The sequence below is a fragment of the Montipora foliosa genome, chromosome 11, assembly GCF_036669935.1.
Source record: "Montipora foliosa isolate CH-2021 chromosome 11, ASM3666993v2, whole genome shotgun sequence".
Taxonomy (NCBI): domain Eukaryota; kingdom Metazoa; phylum Cnidaria; class Anthozoa; order Scleractinia; family Acroporidae; genus Montipora; species Montipora foliosa.
This window is the reverse complement of record NC_090879.1, coordinates 16,645,232-16,668,810: the sequence shown is the minus strand read 5'-3', so window position 1 is coordinate 16,668,810 and position 23,579 is coordinate 16,645,232. Positions and strand designations below refer to the sequence as shown.

Sequence of the window (23,579 nt, the reverse complement as noted above, 5' to 3'; positions counted from 1 at the left end):
CTTTAAATAGCCGAGAAATGTGGCCGAGAACTGTTGACTGCTCACGGTAACGCAACCCACCGTTTTGACAATCCTTGCTCACACTACCTCTACACCGGTGCAATATGTTGTTTTACTATCAGAGACAATTCTCGAATGAGATTCAATGAACCTGGCCAGGCTTGAGACCAATTATCAAGAAATTCTTTTCTCAGACAATCCTGGTCAAAACTGTCGGGACAATTCGTGCTTTTCCCCCTCCCCCCATTACAATGTTGATTTTTCACGGTCTCCAAAATCAGGATCCGTTCATCTATCGCTGGCATGTTTCAACATTGTGTGGGGGGAAGGGGGTCGCAAAAAAAGCAGCGAAAGAAGAACAAACGTTGCTCATATAACGATGGAAGCATGTACAGTAAATTCTCTACTTTTCGCCCAAAATTTGACAAGTGTCCCGAAGTGTTTTGACCCGGATTGTCTGAAACTGAGTTTCATCGAATAAAACTGGAAACCGTATCATATATGTCCTCAAAATAGTAAGCAATTTGTAACACTGCGTTAAAAATTGTTTTATTGTAGTAAAGTCTGTTTTATGGCAGCTTAAGAAGCAGCGAAGAACATTTTCGAGAGACTCGTTACCAGACTCCGCGCAGTTAGCGGCCGCTTTTTCGAGCTGCAGAATCATTTGACTTTGCTAAGCAGAGTTCGAGTCCTCACAAGTTGAAGGACAGCAAATCGCGTAGGCAATAGAATAGTTCAAAGGAAAGAGCCACATTCATGTCTCCGTAGATTTTGCTTCGCCAAATTTCTGCGCGTCATCTTGCTGACAATAATCAGTGTCATACAAAACCGCATTGTCTATTGCGTGACCCAAGCCGTTGTTGACAACGGCAACAGTTCTCACTCACATTTCTCACTCCTAAAAACACATTTTCTGGTTGTGCTTTTGATGTAGCTATCAGAATATATGGCGTGTTGTGTTATACATACTTTCGTTGATCTTTAATTGGCGTTCGTTTCTCAACAAGAAAACGCTTAATGCATTTTTCAACATTTCTCGGCTATTTGAAAAGAATAAGCTAACATCTAATTTGATCATTTGCTGTTTTTAGGGTGAGAAATGTTGAAAAATACCCACCCGGTGATCGTCTAAAGCCTAAAAGCGCGTGTATGAATAGAAAAGAAAGGGTTATTATGTTTTTTGCAGAGTCTTTTTTAAAAGTCATTGCTAAACCTAAATATCTTCCTTTAAATAGCCGAGAAATGTGGCCGAGAACTGTTGACTGCTCACGGTAACGCAACCCACCGTTTTGACAATCCTTGCTCACACTACCTCTACACCGGTGCAATATGTTGTTTTACTATCAGAGACAATTCTCGAATGAGATTCAATGAACCTGGCCAGGCTTGAGACCAATTATCAAGAAATTCTTTTCTCAGACAATCCTGGTCAAAACTGTCGGGACAATTCGTGCTTTTCCCCCTCCCCCCATTACAATGTTGATTTTTCACGGTCTCCAAAATCAGGATCCGTTCATCTATCGCTGGCATGTTTCAACATTGTGTGGGGGGAAGGGGGTCGCAAAAAAAGCAGCGAAAGAAGAACAAACGTTGCTCATATAACGATGGAAGCATGTACAGTAAATTCTCTACTTTTCGCCCAAAATTTGACAAGTGTCCCGAAGTGTTTTGACCCGGATTGTCTGAAACTGAGTTTCATCGAATAAAACTGGAAACCGTATCATATATGTCCTCAAAATAGTAAGCAATTTGTAACACTGCGTTAAAAATTGTTTTATTGTAGTAAAGTCTGTTTTATGGCAGCTTAAGAAGCAGCGAAGAACATTTTCGAGAGACTCGTTACCAGACTCCGCGCAGTTAGCGGCCGCTTTTTCGAGCTGCAGAATCATTTGACTTTGCTAAGCAGAGTTCGAGTCCTCACAAGTTGAAGGACAGCAAATCGCGTAGGCAATAGAATAGTTCAAAGGAAAGAGCCACATTCATGTCTCCGTAGATTTTGCTTCGCCAAATTTCTGCGCGTCATCTTGCTGACAATAATCAGTGTCATACAAAACCGCATTGTCTATTGCGTGACCCAAGCCGTTGTTGACAACGGCAACAGTTCTCACTCACATTTCTCACTCCTAAAAACACATTTTCTGGTTGTGCTTTTGATGTAGCTATCAGAATATATGGCGTGTTGTGTTATACATACTTTCGTTGATCTTTAATTGGCGTTCGTTTCTCAACAAGAAAACGCTTAATGCATTTTTCAACATTTCTCGGCTATTTGAAAAGAATAAGCTAACATCTAATTTGATCATTTGCTGTTTTTAGGGTGAGAAATGTTGAAAAATACCCACCCGGTGATCGTCTAAAGCCTAAAAGCGCGTGTATGAATAGAAAAGAAAGGGTTATTATGTTTTTTGCAGAGTCTTTTTTTAAAAGTCATTGCTAAACCTAAATATCTTCCTTTAAATAGCCGAGAAATGTGGCCGAGAACTGTTGACTGCTCACGGTAACGCAACCCACCGTTTTGACAATCCTTGCTCACACTACCTCTACACCGGTGCAATATGTTGTTTTACTATCAGAGACAATTCTCGAATGAGATTCAATGAACCTGGCCAGGCTTGAGACCAATTATCAAGAAATTCTTTTCTCAGACAATCCTGGTCAAAACTGTCGGGACAATTCGTGCTTTTCCCCCTCCCCCCATTACAATGTTGATTTTTCACGGTCTCCAAAATCAGGATCCGTTCATCTATCGCTGGCATGTTTCAACATTGTGTGGGGGGAAGGGGGTCGCAAAAAAAGCAGCGAAAGAAGAACAAACGTTGCTCATATAACGATGGAAGCATGTACAGTAAATTCTCTACTTTTCGCCCAAAATTTGACAAGTGTCCCGAAGTGTTTTGACCCGGATTGTCTGAAACTGAGTTTCATCGAATAAAACTGGAAACCGTATCATATATGTCCTCAAAATAGTAAGCAATTTGTAACACTGCGTTAAAAATTGTTTTATTGTAGTAAAGTCTGTTTTATGGCAGCTTAAGAAGCAGCGAAGAACATTTTCGAGAGACTCGTTACCAGACTCCGCGCAGTTAGCGGCCGCTTTTTCGAGCTGCAGAATCATTTGACTTTGCTAAGCAGAGTTCGAGTCCTCACAAGTTGAAGGACAGCAAATCGCGTAGGCAATAGAATAGTTCAAAGGAAAGAGCCACATTCATGTCTCCGTAGATTTTGCTTCGCCAAATTTCTGCGCGTCATCTTGCTGACAATAATCAGTGTCATACAAAACCGCATTGTCTATTGCGTGACCCAAGCCGTTGTTGACAACGGCAACAGTTCTCACTCACATTTCTCACTCCTAAAAACACATTTTCTGGTTGTGCTTTTGATGTAGCTATCAGAATATATGGCGTGTTGTGTTATACATACTTTCGTTGATCTTTAATTGGCGTTCGTTTCTCAACAAGAAAACGCTTAATGCATTTTTCAACATTTCTCGGCTATTTGAAAAGAATAAGCTAACATCTAATTTGATCATTTGCTGTTTTTAGGGTGAGAAATGTTGAAAAATACCCACCCGGTGATCGTCTAAAGCCTAAAAGCGCGTGTATGAATAGAAAAGAAAGGGTTATTATGTTTTTTGCAGAGTCTTTTTTTAAAAGTCATTGCTAAACCTAAATATCTTCCTTTAAATAGCCGAGAAATGTGGCCGAGAACTGTTGACTGCTCACGGTAACGCAACCCACCGTTTTGACAATCCTTGCTCACACTACCTCTACACCGGTGCAATATGTTGTTTTACTATCAGAGACAATTCTCGAATGAGATTCAATGAACCTGGCCAGGCTTGAGACCAATTATCAAGAAATTCTTTTCTCAGACAATCCTGGTCAAAACTGTCGGGACAATTCGTGCTTTTCCCCCTCCCCCCATTACAATGTTGATTTTTCACGGTCTCCAAAATCAGGATCCGTTCATCTATCGCTGGCATGTTTCAACATTGTGTGGGGGAAGGGGGTCGCAAAAAAAGCAGCGAAAGAAGAACAAACGTTGCTCATATAACGATGGAAGCATGTACAGTAAATTCTCTACTTTTCGCCCAAAATTTGACAAGTGTCCCGAAGTGTTTTGACCCGGATTGTCTGAAACTGAGTTTCATCGAATAAAACTGGAAACCGTATCATATATGTCCTCAAAATAGTAAGCAATTTGTAACACTGCGTTAAAAATTGTTTTATTGTAGTAAAGTCTGTTTTATGGCAGCTTAAGAAGCAGCGAAGAACATTTTCGAGAGACTCGTTACCAGACTCCGCGCAGTTAGCGGCCGCTTTTTCGAGCTGCAGAATCATTTGACTTTGCTAAGCAGAGTTCGAGTCCTCACAAGTTGAAGGACAGCAAATCGCGTAGGCAATAGAATAGTTCAAAGGAAAGAGCCACATTCATGTCTCCGTAGATTTTGCTTCGCCAAATTTCTGCGCGTCATCTTGCTGACAATAATCAGTGTCATACAAAACCGCATTGTCTATTGCGTGACCCAAGCCGTTGTTGACAACGGCAACAGTTCTCACTCACATTTCTCACTCCTAAAAACACATTTTCTGGTTGTGCTTTTGATGTAGCTATCAGAATATATGGCGTGTTGTGTTATACATACTTTCGTTGATCTTTAATTGGCGTTCGTTTCTCAACAAGAAAACGCTTAATGCATTTTTCAACATTTCTCGGCTATTTGAAAAGAATAAGCTAACATCTAATTTGATCATTTGCTGTTTTTAGGGTGAGAAATGTTGAAAAATACCCACCCGGTGATCGTCTAAAGCCTAAAAGCGCGTGTATGAATAGAAAAGAAAGGGTTATTATGTTTTTTGCAGAGTCTTTTTTTAAAAGTCATTGCTAAACCTAAATATCTTCCTTTAAATAGCCGAGAAATGTGGCCGAGAACTGTTGACTGCTCACGGTAACGCAACCCACCGTTTTGACAATCCTTGCTCACACTACCTCTACACCGGTGCAATATGTTGTTTTACTATCAGAGACAATTCTCGAATGAGATTCAATGAACCTGGCCAGGCTTGAGACCAATTATCAAGAAATTCTTTTCTCAGACAATCCTGGTCAAAACTGTCGGGACAATTCGTGCTTTTCCCCCTCCCCCCATTACAATGTTGATTTTTCACGGTCTCCAAAATCAGGATCCGTTCATCTATCGCTGGCATGTTTCAACATTGTGTGGGGGGAAGGGGGTCGCAAAAAAAGCAGCGAAAGAAGAACAAACGTTGCTCATATAACGATGGAAGCATGTACAGTAAATTCTCTACTTTTCGCCCAAAATTTGACAAGTGTCCCGAAGTGTTTTGACCCGGATTGTCTGAAACTGAGTTTCATCGAATAAAACTGGAAACCGTATCATATATGTCCTCAAAATAGTAAGCAATTTGTAACACTGCGTTAAAAATTGTTTTATTGTAGTAAAGTCTGTTTTATGGCAGCTTAAGAAGCAGCGAAGAACATTTTCGAGAGACTCGTTACCAGACTCCGCGCAGTTAGCGGCCGCTTTTTCGAGCTGCAGAATCATTTGACTTTGCTAAGCAGAGTTCGAGTCCTCACAAGTTGAAGGACAGCAAATCGCGTAGGCAATAGAATAGTTCAAAGGAAAGAGCCACATTCATGTCTCCGTAGATTTTGCTTCGCCAAATTTCTGCGCGTCATCTTGCTGACAATAATCAGTGTCATACAAAACCGCATTGTCTATTGCGTGACCCAAGCCGTTGTTGACAACGGCAACAGTTCTCACTCACATTTCTCACTCCTAAAAACACATTTTCTGGTTGTGCTTTTGATGTAGCTATCAGAATATATGGCGTGTTGTGTTATACATACTTTCGTTGATCTTTAATTGGCGTTCGTTTCTCAACAAGAAAACGCTTAATGCATTTTTCAACATTTCTCGGCTATTTGAAAAGAATAAGCTAACATCTAATTTGATCATTTGCTGTTTTTAGGGTGAGAAATGTTGAAAAATACCCACCCGGTGATCGTCTAAAGCCTAAAAGCGCGTGTATGAATAGAAAAGAAAGGGTTATTATGTTTTTTGCAGAGTCTTTTTTTAAAAGTCATTGCTAAACCTAAATATCTTCCTTTAAATAGCCGAGAAATGTGGCCGAGAACTGTTGACTGCTCACGGTAACGCAACCCACCGTTTTGACAATCCTTGCTCACACTACCTCTACACCGGTGCAATATGTTGTTTTACTATCAGAGACAATTCTCGAATGAGATTCAATGAACCTGGCCAGGCTTGAGACCAATTATCAAGAAATTCTTTTCTCAGACAATCCTGGTCAAAACTGTCGGGACAATTCGTGCTTTTCCCCCTCCCCCCATTACAATGTTGATTTTTCACGGTCTCCAAAATCAGGATCCGTTCATCTATCGCTGGCATGTTTCAACATTGTGTGGGGGGAAGGGGGTCGCAAAAAAAGCAGCGAAAGAAGAACAAACGTTGCTCATATAACGATGGAAGCATGTACAGTAAATTCTCTACTTTTCGCCCAAAATTTGACAAGTGTCCCGAAGTGTTTTGACCCGGATTGTCTGAAACTGAGTTTCATCGAATAAAACTGGAAACCGTATCATATATGTCCTCAAAATAGTAAGCAATTTGTAACACTGCGTTAAAAATTGTTTTATTGTAGTAAAGTCTGTTTTATGGCAGCTTAAGAAGCAGCGAAGAACATTTTCGAGAGACTCGTTACCAGACTCCGCGCAGTTAGCGGCCGCTTTTTCGAGCTGCAGAATCATTTGACTTTGCTAAGCAGAGTTCGAGTCCTCACAAGTTGAAGGACAGCAAATCGCGTAGGCAATAGAATAGTTCAAAGGAAAGAGCCACATTCATGTCTCCGTAGATTTTGCTTCGCCAAATTTCTGCGCGTCATCTTGCTGACAATAATCAGTGTCATACAAAACCGCATTGTCTATTGCGTGACCCAAGCCGTTGTTGACAACGGCAACAGTTCTCACTCACATTTCTCACTCCTAAAAACACATTTTCTGGTTGTGCTTTTGATGTAGCTATCAGAATATATGGCGTGTTGTGTTATACATACTTTCGTTGATCTTTAATTGGCGTTCGTTTCTCAACAAGAAAACGCTTAATGCATTTTTCAACATTTCTCGGCTATTTGAAAAGAATAAGCTAACATCTAATTTGATCATTTGCTGTTTTTAGGGTGAGAAATGTTGAAAAATACCCACCCGGTGATCGTCTAAAGCCTAAAAGCGCGTGTATGAATAGAAAAGAAAGGGTTATTATGTTTTTTGCAGAGTCTTTTTTTAAAAGTCATTGCTAAACCTAAATATCTTCCTTTAAATAGCCGAGAAATGTGGCCGAGAACTGTTGACTGCTCACGGTAACGCAACCCACCGTTTTGACAATCCTTGCTCACACTACCTCTACACCGGTGCAATATGTTGTTTTACTATCAGAGACAATTCTCGAATGAGATTCAATGAACCTGGCCAGGCTTGAGACCAATTATCAAGAAATTCTTTTCTCAGACAATCCTGGTCAAAACTGTCGGGACAATTCGTGCTTTTCCCCCTCCCCCCATTACAATGTTGATTTTTCACGGTCTCCAAAATCAGGATCCGTTCATCTATCGCTGGCATGTTTCAACATTGTGTGGGGGGAAGGGGGTCGCAAAAAAAGCAGCGAAAGAAGAACAAACGTTGCTCATATAACGATGGAAGCATGTACAGTAAATTCTCTACTTTTCGCCCAAAATTTGACAAGTGTCCCGAAGTGTTTTGACCCGGATTGTCTGAAACTGAGTTTCATCGAATAAAACTGGAAACCGTATCATATATGTCCTCAAAATAGTAAGCAATTTGTAACACTGCGTTAAAAATTGTTTTATTGTAGTAAAGTCTGTTTTATGGCAGCTTAAGAAGCAGCGAAGAACATTTTCGAGAGACTCGTTACCAGACTCCGCGCAGTTAGCGGCCGCTTTTTCGAGCTGCAGAATCATTTGACTTTGCTAAGCAGAGTTCGAGTCCTCACAAGTTGAAGGACAGCAAATCGCGTAGGCAATAGAATAGTTCAAAGGAAAGAGCCACATTCATGTCTCCGTAGATTTTGCTTCGCCAAATTTCTGCGCGTCATCTTGCTGACAATAATCAGTGTCATACAAAACCGCATTGTCTATTGCGTGACCCAAGCCGTTGTTGACAACGGCAACAGTTCTCACTCACATTTCTCACTCCTAAAAACACATTTTCTGGTTGTGCTTTTGATGTAGCTATCAGAATATATGGCGTGTTGTGTTATACATACTTTCGTTGATCTTTAATTGGCGTTCGTTTCTCAACAAGAAAACGCTTAATGCATTTTTCAACATTTCTCGGCTATTTGAAAAGAATAAGCTAACATCTAATTTGATCATTTGCTGTTTTTAGGGTGAGAAATGTTGAAAAATACCCACCCGGTGATCGTCTAAAGCCTAAAAGCGCGTGTATGAATAGAAAAGAAAGGGTTATTATGTTTTTTGCAGAGTCTTTTTTTAAAAGTCATTGCTAAACCTAAATATCTTCCTTTAAATAGCCGAGAAATGTGGCCGAGAACTGTTGACTGCTCACGGTAACGCAACCCACCGTTTTGACAATCCTTGCTCACACTACCTCTACACCGGTGCAATATGTTGTTTTACTATCAGAGACAATTCTCGAATGAGATTCAATGAACCTGGCCAGGCTTGAGACCAATTATCAAGAAATTCTTTTCTCAGACAATCCTGGTCAAAACTGTCGGGACAATTCGTGCTTTTCCCCCTCCCCCCATTACAATGTTGATTTTTCACGGTCTCCAAAATCAGGATCCGTTCATCTATCGCTGGCATGTTTCAACATTGTGTGGGTGTCGGGGGGCGGCGTATCAAGCAGCGAAAGAAGAACAAACGTTGCTCATATAACGATGGAAGCATGTACAGTAAATTCTCTACTTTTCGCCCAAAATTTGACAAGTGTCCCGAAGTGTTTTGACCCGGATTGTCTGAAACTGAGTTTCATCGAATAAAACTGGAAACCGTATCATATATGTCCTCAAAATAGTAAGCAATTTGTAACACTGCGTTAAAAATTGTTTTATTGTAGTAAAGTCTGTTTTATGGCAGCTTAAGAAGCAGCGAAGAACATTTTCGAGAGACTCGTTACCAGACTCCGCGCAGTTAGCGGCCGCTTTTTCGAGCTGCAGAATCATTTGACTTTGCTAAGCAGAGTTCGAGTCCTCACAAGTTGAAGGACAGCAAATCGCGTAGGCAATAGAATAGTTCAAAGGAAAGAGCCACATTCATGTCTCCGTAGATTTTGCTTCGCCAAATTTCTGCGCGTCATCTTGCTGACAATAATCAGTGTCATACAAAACCGCATTGTCTATTGCGTGACCCAAGCCGTTGTTGACAACGGCAACAGTTCTCACTCACATTTCTCACTCCTAAAAACACATTTTCTGGTTGTGCTTTTGATGTAGCTATCAGAATATATGGCGTGTTGTGTTATACATACTTTCGTTGATCTTTAATTGGCGTTCGTTTCTCAACAAGAAAACGCTTAATGCATTTTTCAACATTTCTCGGCTATTTGAAAAGAATAAGCTAACATCTAATTTGATCTTTTGCTGTTTTTAGGGTGAGAAATGTTGAAAAATACCCACCCGGTGATCGTCTAAAGCCTAAAAGCGCGTGTATGAATAGAAAAGAAAGGGTTATTATGTTTTTTGCAGAGTCTTTTTTTAAAAGTCATTGCTAAACCTAAATATCTTCCTTTAAATAGCCGAGAAATGTGGCCGAGAACTGTTGACTGCTCACGGTAACGCAACCCACCGTTTTGACAATCCTTGCTCACACTACCTCTACACCGGTGCAATATGTTGTTTTACTATCAGAGACAATTCTCGAATGAGATTCAATGAACCTGGCCAGGCTTGAGACCAATTATCAAGAAATTCTTTTCTCAGACAATCCTGGTCAAAACTGTCGGGACAATTCGTGCTTTTCCCCCTCCCCCCATTACAATGTTGATTTTTCACGGTCTCCAAAATCAGGATCCGTTCATCTATCGCTGGCATGTTTCAACATTGTGTGGGGGGAAGGGGGTCGCAAAAAAAGCAGCGAAAGAAGAACAAACGTTGCTCATATAACGATGGAAGCATGTACAGTAAATTCTCTACTTTTCGCCCAAAATTTGACAAGTGTCCCGAAGTGTTTTGACCCGGATTGTCTGAAACTGAGTTTCATCGAATAAAACTGGAAACCGTATCATATATGTCCTCAAAATAGTAAGCAATTTGTAACACTGCGTTAAAAATTGTTTTATTGTAGTAAAGTCTGTTTTATGGCAGCTTAAGAAGCAGCGAAGAACATTTTCGAGAGACTCGTTACCAGACTCCGCGCAGTTAGCGGCCGCTTTTTCGAGCTGCAGAATCATTTGACTTTGCTAAGCAGAGTTCGAGTCCTCACAAGTTGAAGGACAGCAAATCGCGTAGGCAATAGAATAGTTCAAAGGAAAGAGCCACATTCATGTCTCCGTAGATTTTGCTTCGCCAAATTTCTGCGCGTCATCTTGCTGACAATAATCAGTGTCATACAAAACCGCATTGTCTATTGCGTGACCCAAGCCGTTGTTGACAACGGCAACAGTTCTCACTCACATTTCTCACTCCTAAAAACACATTTTCTGGTTGTGCTTTTGATGTAGCTATCAGAATATATGGCGTGTTGTGTTATACATACTTTCGTTGATCTTTAATTGGCGTTCGTTTCTCAACAAGAAAACGCTTAATGCATTTTTCAACATTTCTCGGCTATTTGAAAAGAATAAGCTAACATCTAATTTGATCTTTTGCTGTTTTTAGGGTGAGAAATGTTGAAAAATACCCACCCGGTGATCGTCTAAAGCCTAAAAGCGCGTGTATGAATAGAAAAGAAAGGGTTATTATGTTTTTTGCAGAGTCTTTTTTTAAAAGTCATTGCTAAACCTAAATATCTTCCTTTAAATAGCCGAGAAATGTGGCCGAGAACTGTTGACTGCTCACGGTAACGCAACCCACCGTTTTGACAATCCTTGCTCACACTACCTCTACACCGGTGCAATATGTTGTTTTACTATCAGAGACAATTCTCGAATGAGATTCAATGAACCTGGCCAGGCTTGAGACCAATTATCAAGAAATTCTTTTCTCAGACAATCCTGGTCAAAACTGTCGGGACAATTCGTGCTTTTCCCCCTCCCCCCATTACAATGTTGATTTTTCACGGTCTCCAAAATCAGGATCCGTTCATCTATCGCTGGCATGTTTCAACATTGTGTGGGGGGAAGGGGGTCGCAAAAAAAGCAGCGAAAGAAGAACAAACGTTGCTCATATAACGATGGAAGCATGTACAGTAAATTCTCTACTTTTCGCCCAAAATTTGACAAGTGTCCCGAAGTGTTTTGACCCGGATTGTCTGAAACTGAGTTTCATCGAATAAAACTGGAAACCGTATCATATATGTCCTCAAAATAGTAAGCAATTTGTAACACTGCGTTAAAAATTGTTTTATTGTAGTAAAGTCTGTTTTATGGCAGCTTAAGAAGCAGCGAAGAACATTTTCGAGAGACTCGTTACCAGACTCCGCGCAGTTAGCGGCCGCTTTTTCGAGCTGCAGAATCATTTGACTTTGCTAAGCAGAGTTCGAGTCCTCACAAGTTGAAGGACAGCAAATCGCGTAGGCAATAGAATAGTTCAAAGGAAAGAGCCACATTCATGTCTCCGTAGATTTTGCTTCGCCAAATTTCTGCGCGTCATCTTGCTGACAATAATCAGTGTCATACAAAACCGCATTGTCTATTGCGTGACCCAAGCCGTTGTTGACAACGGCAACAGTTCTCACTCACATTTCTCACTCCTAAAAACACATTTTCTGGTTGTGCTTTTGATGTAGCTATCAGAATATATGGCGTGTTGTGTTATACATACTTTCGTTGATCTTTAATTGGCGTTCGTTTCTCAACAAGAAAACGCTTAATGCATTTTTCAACATTTCTCGGCTATTTGAAAAGAATAAGCTAACATCTAATTTGATCTTTTGCTGTTTTTAGGGTGAGAAATGTTGAAAAATACCCACCCGGTGATCGTCTAAAGCCTAAAAGCGCGTGTATGAATAGAAAAGAAAGGGTTATTATGTTTTTTGCAGAGTCTTTTTTAAAAGTCATTGCTAAACCTAAATATCTTCCTTTAAATAGCCGAGAAATGTGGCCGAGAACTGTTGACTGCTCACGGTAACGCAACCCACCGTTTTGACAATCCTTGCTCACACTACCTCTACACCGGTGCAATATGTTGTTTTACTATCAGAGACAATTCTCGAATGAGATTCAATGAACCTGGCCAGGCTTGAGACCAATTATCAAGAAATTCTTTTCTCAGACAATCCTGGTCAAAACTGTCGGGACAATTCGTGCTTTTCCCCCTCCCCCCATTACAATGTTGATTTTTCACGGTCTCCAAAATCAGGATCCGTTCATCTATCGCTGGCATGTTTCAACATTGTGTGGGGGGAAGGGGGTCGCAAAAAAAGCAGCGAAAGAAGAACAAACGTTGCTCATATAACGATGGAAGCATGTACAGTAAATTCTCTACTTTTCGCCCAAAATTTGACAAGTGTCCCGAAGTGTTTTGACCCGGATTGTCTGAAACTGAGTTTCATCGAATAAAACTGGAAACCGTATCATATATGTCCTCAAAATAGTAAGCAATTTGTAACACTGCGTTAAAAATTGTTTTATTGTAGTAAAGTCTGTTTTATGGCAGCTTAAGAAGCAGCGAAGAACATTTTCGAGAGACTCGTTACCAGACTCCGCGCAGTTAGCGGCCGCTTTTTCGAGCTGCAGAATCATTTGACTTTGCTAAGCAGAGTTCGAGTCCTCACAAGTTGAAGGACAGCAAATCGCGTAGGCAATAGAATAGTTCAAAGGAAAGAGCCACATTCATGTCTCCGTAGATTTTGCTTCGCCAAATTTCTGCGCGTCATCTTGCTGACAATAATCAGTGTCATACAAAACCGCATTGTCTATTGCGTGACCCAAGCCGTTGTTGACAACGGCAACAGTTCTCACTCACATTTCTCACTCCTAAAAACACATTTTCTGGTTGTGCTTTTGATGTAGCTATCAGAATATATGGCGTGTTGTGTTATACATACTTTCGTTGATCTTTAATTGGCGTTCGTTTCTCAACAAGAAAACGCTTAATGCATTTTTCAACATTTCTCGGCTATTTGAAAAGAATAAGCTAACATCTAATTTGATCTTTTGCTGTTTTTAGGGTGAGAAATGTTGAAAAATACCCACCCGGTGATCGTCTAAAGCCTAAAAGCGCGTGTATGAATAGAAAAGAAAGGGTTATTATGTTTTTTGCAGAGTCTTTTTTTAAAAGTCATTGCTAAACCTAAATATCTTCCTTTAAATAGCCGAGAAATGTGGCCGAGAACTGTTGACTGCTCACGGTAACGCAACCCACCGTTTTGACAATCCTTGCTCACACTACCTCTACACCGGTGCAATATGTTGTTTTACTATCAGAGACAATTCTCGAATGAGATTCAATGAACCTGGCCAGGCTTGAGACCAATTATCAAGAAATTCTTTTCTCAGACAATCCTGGTCAAAACTGTCGGGACAATTCGTGCTTTTCCCCCTCCCCCCATTACAATGTTGATTTTTCACGGTCTCCAAAATCAGGATCCGTTCATCTATCGCTGGCATGTTTCAACATTGTGTGGGGGGAAGGGGGTCGCAAAAAAAGCAGCGAAAGAAGAACAAACGTTGCTCATATAACGATGGAAGCATGTACAGTAAATTCTCTACTTTTCGCCCAAAATTTGACAAGTGTCCCGAAGTGTTTTGACCCGGATTGTAGGTGAAGGTTACAGTCTCTTCTTTAAAATGATATCTTGCTGTGGCTTAAAACTTAGCAAAGAACTGAGTTTCTGTCAATACCACTGACATGCATTTTCACTGTCTTAATTTTTTAAGATGTTCCTCTTGATGAAGCACAAGTCACAGTATCAATAAGGAACATCAAGGGAGTTAAAATGCCAGAAGAGATTGAGGTCTGTATATATTCTGCATGCAATGGCCAAATCAAGACTTTTACAGTATGCTGGGTGTTCGTGGTAATAGCGAAAAACAAAACATTTTTTTGAAACTTACATATTAGTTCACAATATTATCAAGTGGGTTTTATGATTCTCTATCAGAAGGGGTTTTATAAAATAATTATCATCATGATAGTACGCGTATTCTCATTGATCAATAACTGTGTTTAGATAAGAGAATGTAAACACGACTGTGACATCACATGAATTTTGATTGGTTATGTGTAGTCAAGTAGGAAATATGAGCATGTATCAAGAAAATCTGTTTCAGCCTTGAAGTAAAAAAAAAGCATTTTCCTTGTCGAATTATTTTTGAGAAATGTTTTATAAAAGCAATAGAGGACTTTGTTCCATGTTTATACATAACCTCATCTAATCACTCGGGGAGATGAGAAAATTCTCGACAGTTATGTAAACCCTCAACTGCATCTCGGGTTTACATAACTGCCTTGAATTCTTCCAACTCCCCGAGTGATTAGATGTGGTTTATCTACATTGTAAACACCGAAAAAGTCCTCTTTTGCTTATGTACGGGTAGTTCAAGCTAGCTCAAGGCATGTTGCTATTAAATTATCTTCAACATTAGATTTCAAAAGGGGTTCAGAGTTTTAAAGTACCAACTTTGCAGGCCAAAACAAGTAAAGACTTACTCTACAAGCAAGACGTTTTTTTTCAAATTTAGACACAAAAACCTGACGACTGAAAGATCCAAGGATTTTGACAAGGATTTTGCACAATGCTCAGTCTTACAGGCTGTACCGTATATATGCAAACTCCTTCTTGGAGCTTAGCTTATGCTATTATAAATTTGATGAAAGGTTTACTCTTAGACTGTCTTTCCTGGACAACATGTTTTATATGGTCTCAACAGAAGTGTTATGCTGCATAATTCATCTTTGGTGTTATCCAACTTTAAATAGCCTTGTTGTTTTGCTTTTGTTACTCTGTCATTTTAAAAGGTAAAGTCACTTTATTTAATTTTGGTAGTTCCTTCAGCTACCAGGCTGGAATCAATAGAAGCCGACAGCTGCCCTTTACCCCCTCCCATTGTCAGTGCTCTATTTTACGGGTATTTAAAGCAATAGCTATGCAAATCAGAGGAAAGTCGAAACAGACATTGAAGTCGCTGAGAATTGCACTTGTAACCTCTGGCTTTCAAAGACACACATCAGGCATTTGAGCTAGCTATAGACATGCTTCTTTCCTCTTGTAAGCCTGCATTGTATTATTTTTGCATTAGGATCCTGAAATCAATGCTGATTACCCAAAGACTGAACACAAGTACCACATTGAATTCCGCTTCCTTAAGGCCGAACCCACACTGTGCCCAAACGACACTCCAGTATGTGAGTCCCCAGTTCTTTCAGTTCCTGCCATCTCACTAAAGACAGCCAATGACAATAAGATTGTTAACCAAGAGGAAGGCAGTAGTGTTGATGGTATTTCCCAAAGTGGAGGTTCTAGTAAGTTAAAACATAATTTATTAATAAAAAACTATTATTATTAATAGTGTTCTGATCTTCACTTTTTCACCCACTGTTTCCCTGGGCAAAAAGTGTTAACTGTCGACCCACTAGCAATCTGCAAATTTCAAAGCTGTGTAACCCAAATTTTGTGTTACTTTCTGTTTCAATCAAAAGAAGAAGTTACCGGTAAATGCAATTTAACTGAGTTAACAACTACGAGCGACTGCAGTCAATAATATAAATATATTATATAAATATATATCTTGTTATATAAATATAACAAAACCACTGACAGAAATTATTTTCTTCGGTGTTTTTGTTATGTTTGCACGTGTCGGATTCCTCTTGCCTTAGGTTGTAGAGCTTATTCATCGGTGTGGCGGGAAGAAGGAGCATTTTGTGTGGAGTGTTTAGCAGTTTTTTCCCTCCCTTTCCCCATCTATTTTCTAAGTGTTTATCAGTGTGACGGATGGGTGCCTGCATTCTCAGGGGCATGGGGCGTCATGGCTGGGTTGTCAGGTTTTTTCCAGGCACCCAACCTCCACTTAGCGACGCAGTCGTTAACTTAAATAATCCTTTACTTATCTTTCCATGACTTCCTCCAATAAGACCACCATAAATATCAAATTATTGGCAGCCTGAAGCCAATTTTAGCAATTTTAGGACTGTTAGACTTATCTACTGCTACGATTGCAACTTATGTTAAAGATAGTAATAACATGCATGCTGAATTTTTGTTAACTTCAGGAAGTATCCTGTCAGGTTTAAGTGTCAACTATGCTTGCAGTATAATAGAGTTAATGTTAGCATTGGTGAAATAAAATTAATGTTATCTGTTTAAAGTGCAGGTTATAGACGCAAATTATGGTGAAGTGATCCTCACTGGGGGCGGCCCAGGGCAGTTCAGCTAGCAACTTGTGTTAATGGGTTAACATTCACTCAAATGTCCCCATTTAATAGAAGTATAATTAATGGCAAGAGGACACTTGATGACACTTGTATTGACATTCACATTACTTGCAATCCTGGGCATATCTAGAGATCCCTTGTTGCAGATACTAAGCACGGTAATGGTAACAAATCTGATCCAAGCAACACATCATCAAACAATATGTCAGCCCACGTTGTTGGCCAACACGACAGTTACCAACAATCTTTGAAGGTGATGTGATCAGGGGCACCAATGATAATCCTCTGTGAAATATGTTTGGGAGAGTCAAACTGTTCTCAGAATTTCGGTTCTACGTTGCCAAACAGCTAAAGATTTCTTTACTATTAAAACATTTCCTAAAAGATTCATAACCAGGAAAAAGTAGGCCCACAAGGACATTTTCAGAAGGGATGTTTTTGCAAGTTTTGGCACTTAAAAAGGTCATCTGGCAGTTTCAGATGAGCAAATGGTTAGGTTGGAAGTTCTTAGAAGGTAATGTTCAGCTTGCAATTTCTGAAAATTATGAAGATATTGTTCCCTAAAATTCTCGGACACCTCAATTTTCCGCTAAGATATCCAGACAGACCAAATTCTTCTGGGTGATAAAATCATCTCTTTAGACAGTCTTTTATACATTGCAAGGAGCCTAGAAATGTCTCTCAAAGGCTTTGGCTTAATCTGCTCGTTGGGTGCCCTTGTGTGATGTGCTGACCAATGCAAATTATGGTTGGATCGGATTCATTACCATAGAACCACTTAGAACATATCTAGGTGAACTCTTTGTTGACGGACAGCCTCAGAGTCATGAATTTATTAAACAATCTTGTTCAGTTTTTATGTTATAGGCGATGTAAATACTTTTAATTATCTCTGCCAGGTTTGTTGGAGATGGTTGCAACACATAGCTTGCCTTGGTCTGAAGAGGGAATAGAGCTTGACTACTGTGGAAAATTTGACACACGTTTATTGGCTCCTCTAAGAGACTATCTTCAAAACGGTGTCCAGTTCACAGTGGTTAAGACTAAGCACATGTATGTTTTGGAGGATCCTAATGCACAGCAAAATGATGATAACAAGTCCTTAGCATCAGTTAAAGTATGTTGGACATATATATATTTTTTTGTGGACACAATTCACGTTTGGGTCCAGCTATCAACCCAAACCCCAAGGCTTTAAGATATAATGATGGATTTTGTGTGGCAAAATTGTAAGTGAATTTTGCATGCTTTCGAGAAGTGCTTTGCCAAAAAATTAACCCTTCCCCTTGTAAGAGCGACACTCATAGATTTTGCTATGTGTAATGCCAGGCTATTGTTAGTAGTTGTCAATAATACATTTAGGGGCTGGTCAGAGATAAAGGGTGACCAACATCTAGGTCCATTCAAAAATCTATGTTCGTTTTAATCCCTTCCCCTCCTAAGTGTGACACATAAGTTTTATTTTGTCTAACGCCAGATAATTTTACTCTCAAACGAGGGTCAGTTTAACGGTCAAAGGGTTAACTGTAATTTGATAACGACGGGCTCAACCAGTCTGTTATTTTCTGTCCCTCTGGTTTAACACATTGACAAGTAAAATAGTCTGGCGTTAGACAGAGTAAAAAGTTGGGCGCCAAGTCTGGCCGGTTTAGGCCATTTCGGACGTCAAAGGGTTAACATTTTAAAAAAGTTGCTTCACTTATGATTACCAATGTACACAGCCTTTTTTCTCAGCTTTATGTCACACATTCTTTGTCGTCTGTGTAGTGGTTTGATGGAAACATCAAAAAAACACTTTGTTGTTAAAGAATGTCATGAGGGAAGTAGCCCTGGGTGATGGTATGGTCGCATGGTTGATATTTGCCACAGTATAATCCAGTAGTTTGACATAGTGTACATTTGTAGGTGAATATCTTATAAAATTTAAGTCATTCTCTCTTAGGTCGCCCAGGAAGCAAAGCTCAGAAGGTGCCAACTAAAGAGAAGCGGAAAGAATCTGCAAAGGGAAAAGTAAATAATTTATCTGTTGACCAAATAGAGAATCATTGAGAAGACTGTGATTGAATCAAAGGTTTTCTCAAAATATTGCACGCACAGCATTAATAAATTTTGGTCATCATTGGGAGAAATCCACCAACATTAATTCTGCATTCAATATTCACAGCCAAGGGAAGGAAAAAGCAAGAAGAGCAAACAAGAAGACATTGAGCTCTTTGAGCTACCAAGAACACGATCAGAGTTGGGTTCATGTCATGTCCAACTCTCTCCCATACTGGAAGGGAACTTGAAGTGGAGTCGGAGTGTGTTTGTGAAGGGGAAGAAGGCACTCCAGAGAGTAATAAAAAAGGAGAGGGATCTTGTTCTAAATCTGATGCCTATGGTAAAAAGAAGTCAATTAAAGGTAATACTGATTCAAGCTATGGACTCCTTCAAATAGTCTTTCTTGAGTCCCTTTAAACTACAGTTATCGTGTTTTGCCAAGTGTGTTCTATTTAACATTTTTTAGTCTGGTTCAACTTACAACCATATTTGGTAAATCACTTGACCAAAACTCAGCGAGTTAACATGTTTTGCCACAAATTTTTAAAGGCCCACATTCCATCAACAGGCATTGCGTGCAGCGGAACAATAGACCTTTTTGCAAATATGGCGGCCATTTTGATTTCTATTGTTTCGAAAGACCTTATGGGATGCTCAAGGGGCAGATTAATATGTATTTGCCCCCTGGGCATCCCATAATAGCTAATGGCCGCCATATCGGTAAAAAGGTCTATATTCACATATGAAAAGTGAAATCATCCAATCAGGTTGCTACGATAAGCAATGCAAATTCCCATAACAAAAACAAATGGTCGAAAAGCCTGTCGCTTGAAGGTAGTGGGCCTTCTATGCAATGGTGTGAGAACATTCTAACATAAAATCTGTAGCATAGATTTCTTAACCTAACCATAGATTAGTTGAGTACCAGTTACCTTGTATGTGTCTTAACTTAGGTGAATTTTTATCAAGTGTGTCTAGGTAAAACCAAATTTTAATGTTTCACTTCCCACCTGTGCAGCACACCACAGTTTTTTTAGGAACCAACCCTTTGGATATTGTCACCTGTTTTGAGCACATCAATGCATTTATTATTACATTGGTCTTGTCCATTGTTCCCCACTGAATGGTGCAAGTTTAGTCTATGTAAAATGTTAATAGGAGTCACTTGTTTAGCATTCTTGCCAACACCTTTGTTTCTGGCCAGATGGTGCTGACAAGCCCTCCAAAGGAAATCTACGAGCATCCACCCCAGGCAAAAAGCAAAGCTGGACATCCAAAGTCAAGCAAAGATGACAAGAAGGGGAAGAAAAGGACAAACATGTAGATAACAACGGTGAGGAGGAAGACATGACTCCACCAACGCTCCCTTTAACAATACAAGTTAACATTAAACTGCATTGCTGGAAATCAGCAAGAGAAGCTGCACAAGAACTCGTACCACACAATGTCCCTTCACAATCTGGACAAACTGATTCACTAAAATCTGTTCGTGTTTTGTACAAAAAGGTATTTTATTGAAGTATAGATGTAAATTTATCTTGGTTTGTTGAACTCTTTTTAAAGAAAACAATTACCATTCTCTGTACCTTAGGACTGTAACAGCATTAAACAATGTTTGGCGTCACTAAAAAATTTGTTTAATTCTTATTGTTTCAAAAACAGGTTCCAGCTGTATTGGTTTGTTTTTACATCCTTAAATACTCTAGTCGTAACAGTCCACATTGATATCATCTTTCAATAACCTGAAACTGCACATTCAATCAATTTCATAATTTAAGTTGAATGGCCTTTTTTACAAATGCAAGAACAGCTGTCTTGTTTTTATTTTATTCAGATTCTCTCTAAGCAACTAAATTTTTTTTAGTTTGAACTTCAGAAAAGAGCTTTGAAGGTGAAAAACTAAAACTTTATAATTAATCCAAGAGAGCCAGAAACAATGTTAAGCTTTTGATGTCCAAATAAAATAGTTTAAACTCTTTCAGAGTATAATTATTGGACCGAAATAGAATCAATGCAGTTTTATTGTTACGCCAAAAGTAATCTGTTCAGAAATTCATCTATCATAATTGAGTCAAAAGCTGTCATTCTTTTTCCCAGTAAGAAAACAAATACTGTGTTCCAGTTTGTTAATTAGCATATTCTTTTAAGAGTTGTCCAGCAATTACTATTCTTTGTACTTCACTTGTTCCCTCGTAAATCTCTGTAATTCTTGCATCTCTGTAGTGTCTCTCTGCTGGCATATCGGTTACATAACCCATACCACCCAGGATTTGTATGCACTGTACAACAACATAAAAAAAACCAAATGTTTACCAACATAAACATTGTTAATCTGCCACTGCATCAGTCAAGGAAAAAAGCATGATCTACCATGTAGGATAGTTTCCACAGATTTTATGAAATTTGGTCTTACCCTCTTGAAATTGATGAAAATCAAGGGATATGGAATTTTAGAGAGCCAAAAACAAGGCTGTATATTTAAGGACTATACAGTTCGATTCTCCCAATCCCTTTGGAACTCATAATCGTAAAATTTAAGATTGTGGAGTTCTAGAGTAAGTTGGACCGTCATTATAACAAGGTTAGGGAGATCACAGGGTTTCCCTGAATTGGGTGAAAAGTCAACCAGCTTATATGTTACTGGAAAAAAATCAATACAGCACTTACGATGATAACTTCCCTTTCTAGTTGCCAACCTTCCAAAAAACACTATTCCAGAAATTTGAACCATAGAGAAGGGACCCTTTCTACCAAGGAAGAAGTTAAAAGTTATTCTTACTTCTTCAATTTAGTACCACTTAACAACTAAATATTAAATACTAATGACCACAACAACTACCACTGCATGCTACAACTACTACGACTGAGATGGTGGTGGCGACTACACCTGTACCATCATCATCATCATCACCACCACCACCACCCACCACCACCACTACTACTACTACTACTACTACTACTAGACTCAGCGTCATATGTGGGTTGAGTTTGTTGGTTCGCTCTACTCTGCACCGAGAGGTTTTTCTCTAGGTACTCCGGTTTCCCCTCTCCTCAAAAACCATTGACTTGATTTGCGTTAATTGTTAATTTCAGTTTACGGTGTCCCAAATTAGTGCTCCAGTGCTAGAACGACTAGACACCCAATAAAAGTTCCTTTCCTTTCCTTTAGTACTACTAACTACTACATGAACTACTACTACTACTACCACCACCACCACCACCACCTCTATTAATAGAAACTTTAACAAACGGCAATGGCTATAATATCAATGCCGCTTGCCGCAAAACAAGAATATCATTGGTTGAAAGAAGAAACTAATTGTGTGCCACACATTTTAGCACATATCTGTGCAGTAGTCCTGCATAACAGCCACATGAAATGACCAAAATTGAGGTCTTGACAACAACGTGAGCATGCAAAAAACATTCATTTTCTCTTTTTTACTCTGAAACCGCTCATCCCTAAAATTAATTTATTTTAGGATATTTTGCCCACATTGCTTGACATGAATGAGATGGAATATCCATGAATGCTAAGTTATATTTTGAAGGGATCTTTTCGTTAACATCACCATCATAGATCTTAAAGTCTGCAATAAGGCTGCTACTGCTACTCCTATCTCTTACGAAAAATCCTTGCCAATTAATGAGTCTTTCCCATTTCCATATTTCGCATCACGATAGCTGAGGAGTTCCAGTACATTAGAGTCTTCAGGGCATCGTCTCTGGCAGGTTGTCGCTATGAATGTTGTTCAGTTACTAACTGGAACGATTATACTGTGTCAAAGAAAGAAAATATTTACCTTATGTTGAAATATTAGTGGCAGCCTCAGATGCTGCAAGGCTTTCCTCATGGCTGCTTCGCGCTAAGAACATGAATCAAGTTTGGAAGCAATAATTCAATCATTCAGTCTAAACCTCCCCATCTTCTGACAGGGTGACAACGCATATAATACGATTAAATTTTTAAGATTACAGAACCTGTCTGAACCTAATGCACAGAGACAGCGAGTACACATCCATCAGTGAACGAGGCAATAAAGCCATTCTGTAGGCTCTCCTTATAGTTCTCTTTTATTAACATCAAGTTCAAGTGTGGCCTTTTTTGAGATGTTCAAGTAGTAGCATGTAGGCTTTGCGAATGAAAAAACTGAGATGATTTCACCTTAGGGATTTTAAAAGAAGGCTGAAAGTGTGGAAAATGTTTTTCTCGGCACACAGCTGGGAGTAATGGGGTCCAGTATGTTGGGGGTCTTCAGGTGTGCAATGGTTTGTGTGGTGGGCCCAGTTTGTTTTTTTCGCCAACCTGCCAATAGCCTGTACGCTGCCCGTCACACCCAACACAGCACAGAAAAAAAAGGCCACTAACTCCTCTGAGGTCTTTTCAGTGTGGGCAGGCTTTGTAGCGTATTTTTAGAACGTTTATCACATTCTTCAGTCAGTTTGTAAAATAGTGTCTATGATTTTTTCGGCGATCTGGTCTATGTTTCGTTTCGGTTGAGTGTTAATAAAGGTCAGGCCACATGATCGGCTTGGCTTGGCCTCCAGTTGTCGTTGTAAGAATGATTTCATTTGGCTCACACAAATTTCTTAACAGTACCTTGTGTGAATTTCTCATCGCAGCATCTTTTAGCATTGGCTTGGGCTTTCGGGCATGTCCCCAGCAGCCTGGAAGCTTTTCTAAGCTTGACTTCCATGTCATGCTAACTTAATCTTTTGGATGCAGGAAATTAAAAGAAGGAACAGGATGCTTTTAGATTTTGTAATTTACGACAAACAGGGCATACATTTTGCTAGGCGCGCATGCGTTGGCTTACCCACACAAGTCAGCGCTAGGTGGTATGCCACATCCTATTAAAGTCAACTGTCTAAAGTCAAAAACAAGCCATACAAGCCCTACATATGTATTTTCCATAATTCTTTGGTAGGCACTGTAAAAACGTGGTTTGCATCCTGTCTAACATGACCTTCAGGTCTGGTTAAT

At 39.6% G+C, this 23,579-nt stretch overlaps 2 protein-coding genes and 1 long non-coding RNA gene across 3 annotated transcripts in view; 2 read left to right on the top strand and 1 right to left on the bottom strand.

The window, feature by feature from the left end:
• Positions 1-18,429, top strand: part of LOC137976746 (leucine-rich repeat-containing protein 43-like) — a 28,262-nt gene extending 9,833 nt beyond the window's left edge. The window contains exons 8-11 of the mRNA XM_068824095.1: positions 14,059-14,135; positions 15,421-15,643; positions 17,455-17,672; positions 18,364-18,429. Of these exons, the coding sequence (XP_068680196.1) occupies positions 14,059-14,135; positions 15,421-15,643; positions 17,455-17,672; positions 18,364-18,429 (584 nt within the window). The remainder of the gene's footprint in view (positions 1-14,058; positions 14,136-15,420; positions 15,644-17,454; positions 17,673-18,363) is intronic.
• Positions 18,430-18,478: 49 nt separating this feature from the next.
• LOC137975878 (uncharacterized) lies at positions 18,479-20,053 on the top strand. Its single transcript, XR_011117651.1, has 3 exons — positions 18,479-18,565; positions 18,720-18,956; positions 19,800-20,053. It is a non-coding gene; the product is annotated as an uncharacterized lncRNA (long non-coding RNA).
• A 668-nt stretch (positions 20,054-20,721) lies between these two features.
• Positions 20,722-23,297, bottom strand: LOC137976745 (short-chain specific acyl-CoA dehydrogenase, mitochondrial-like). Its single transcript, XM_068824094.1, has 3 exons — positions 23,196-23,297; positions 22,399-22,461; positions 20,722-20,874 (listed from the first exon to the last, which is right to left on the bottom strand). Exons 1-3 carry the CDS (start codon positions 23,295-23,297, stop codon positions 20,722-20,724), a joined length of 318 nt encoding a protein of 105 aa, XP_068680195.1.
• Positions 23,298-23,579: the final 282 nt, after the last annotated feature.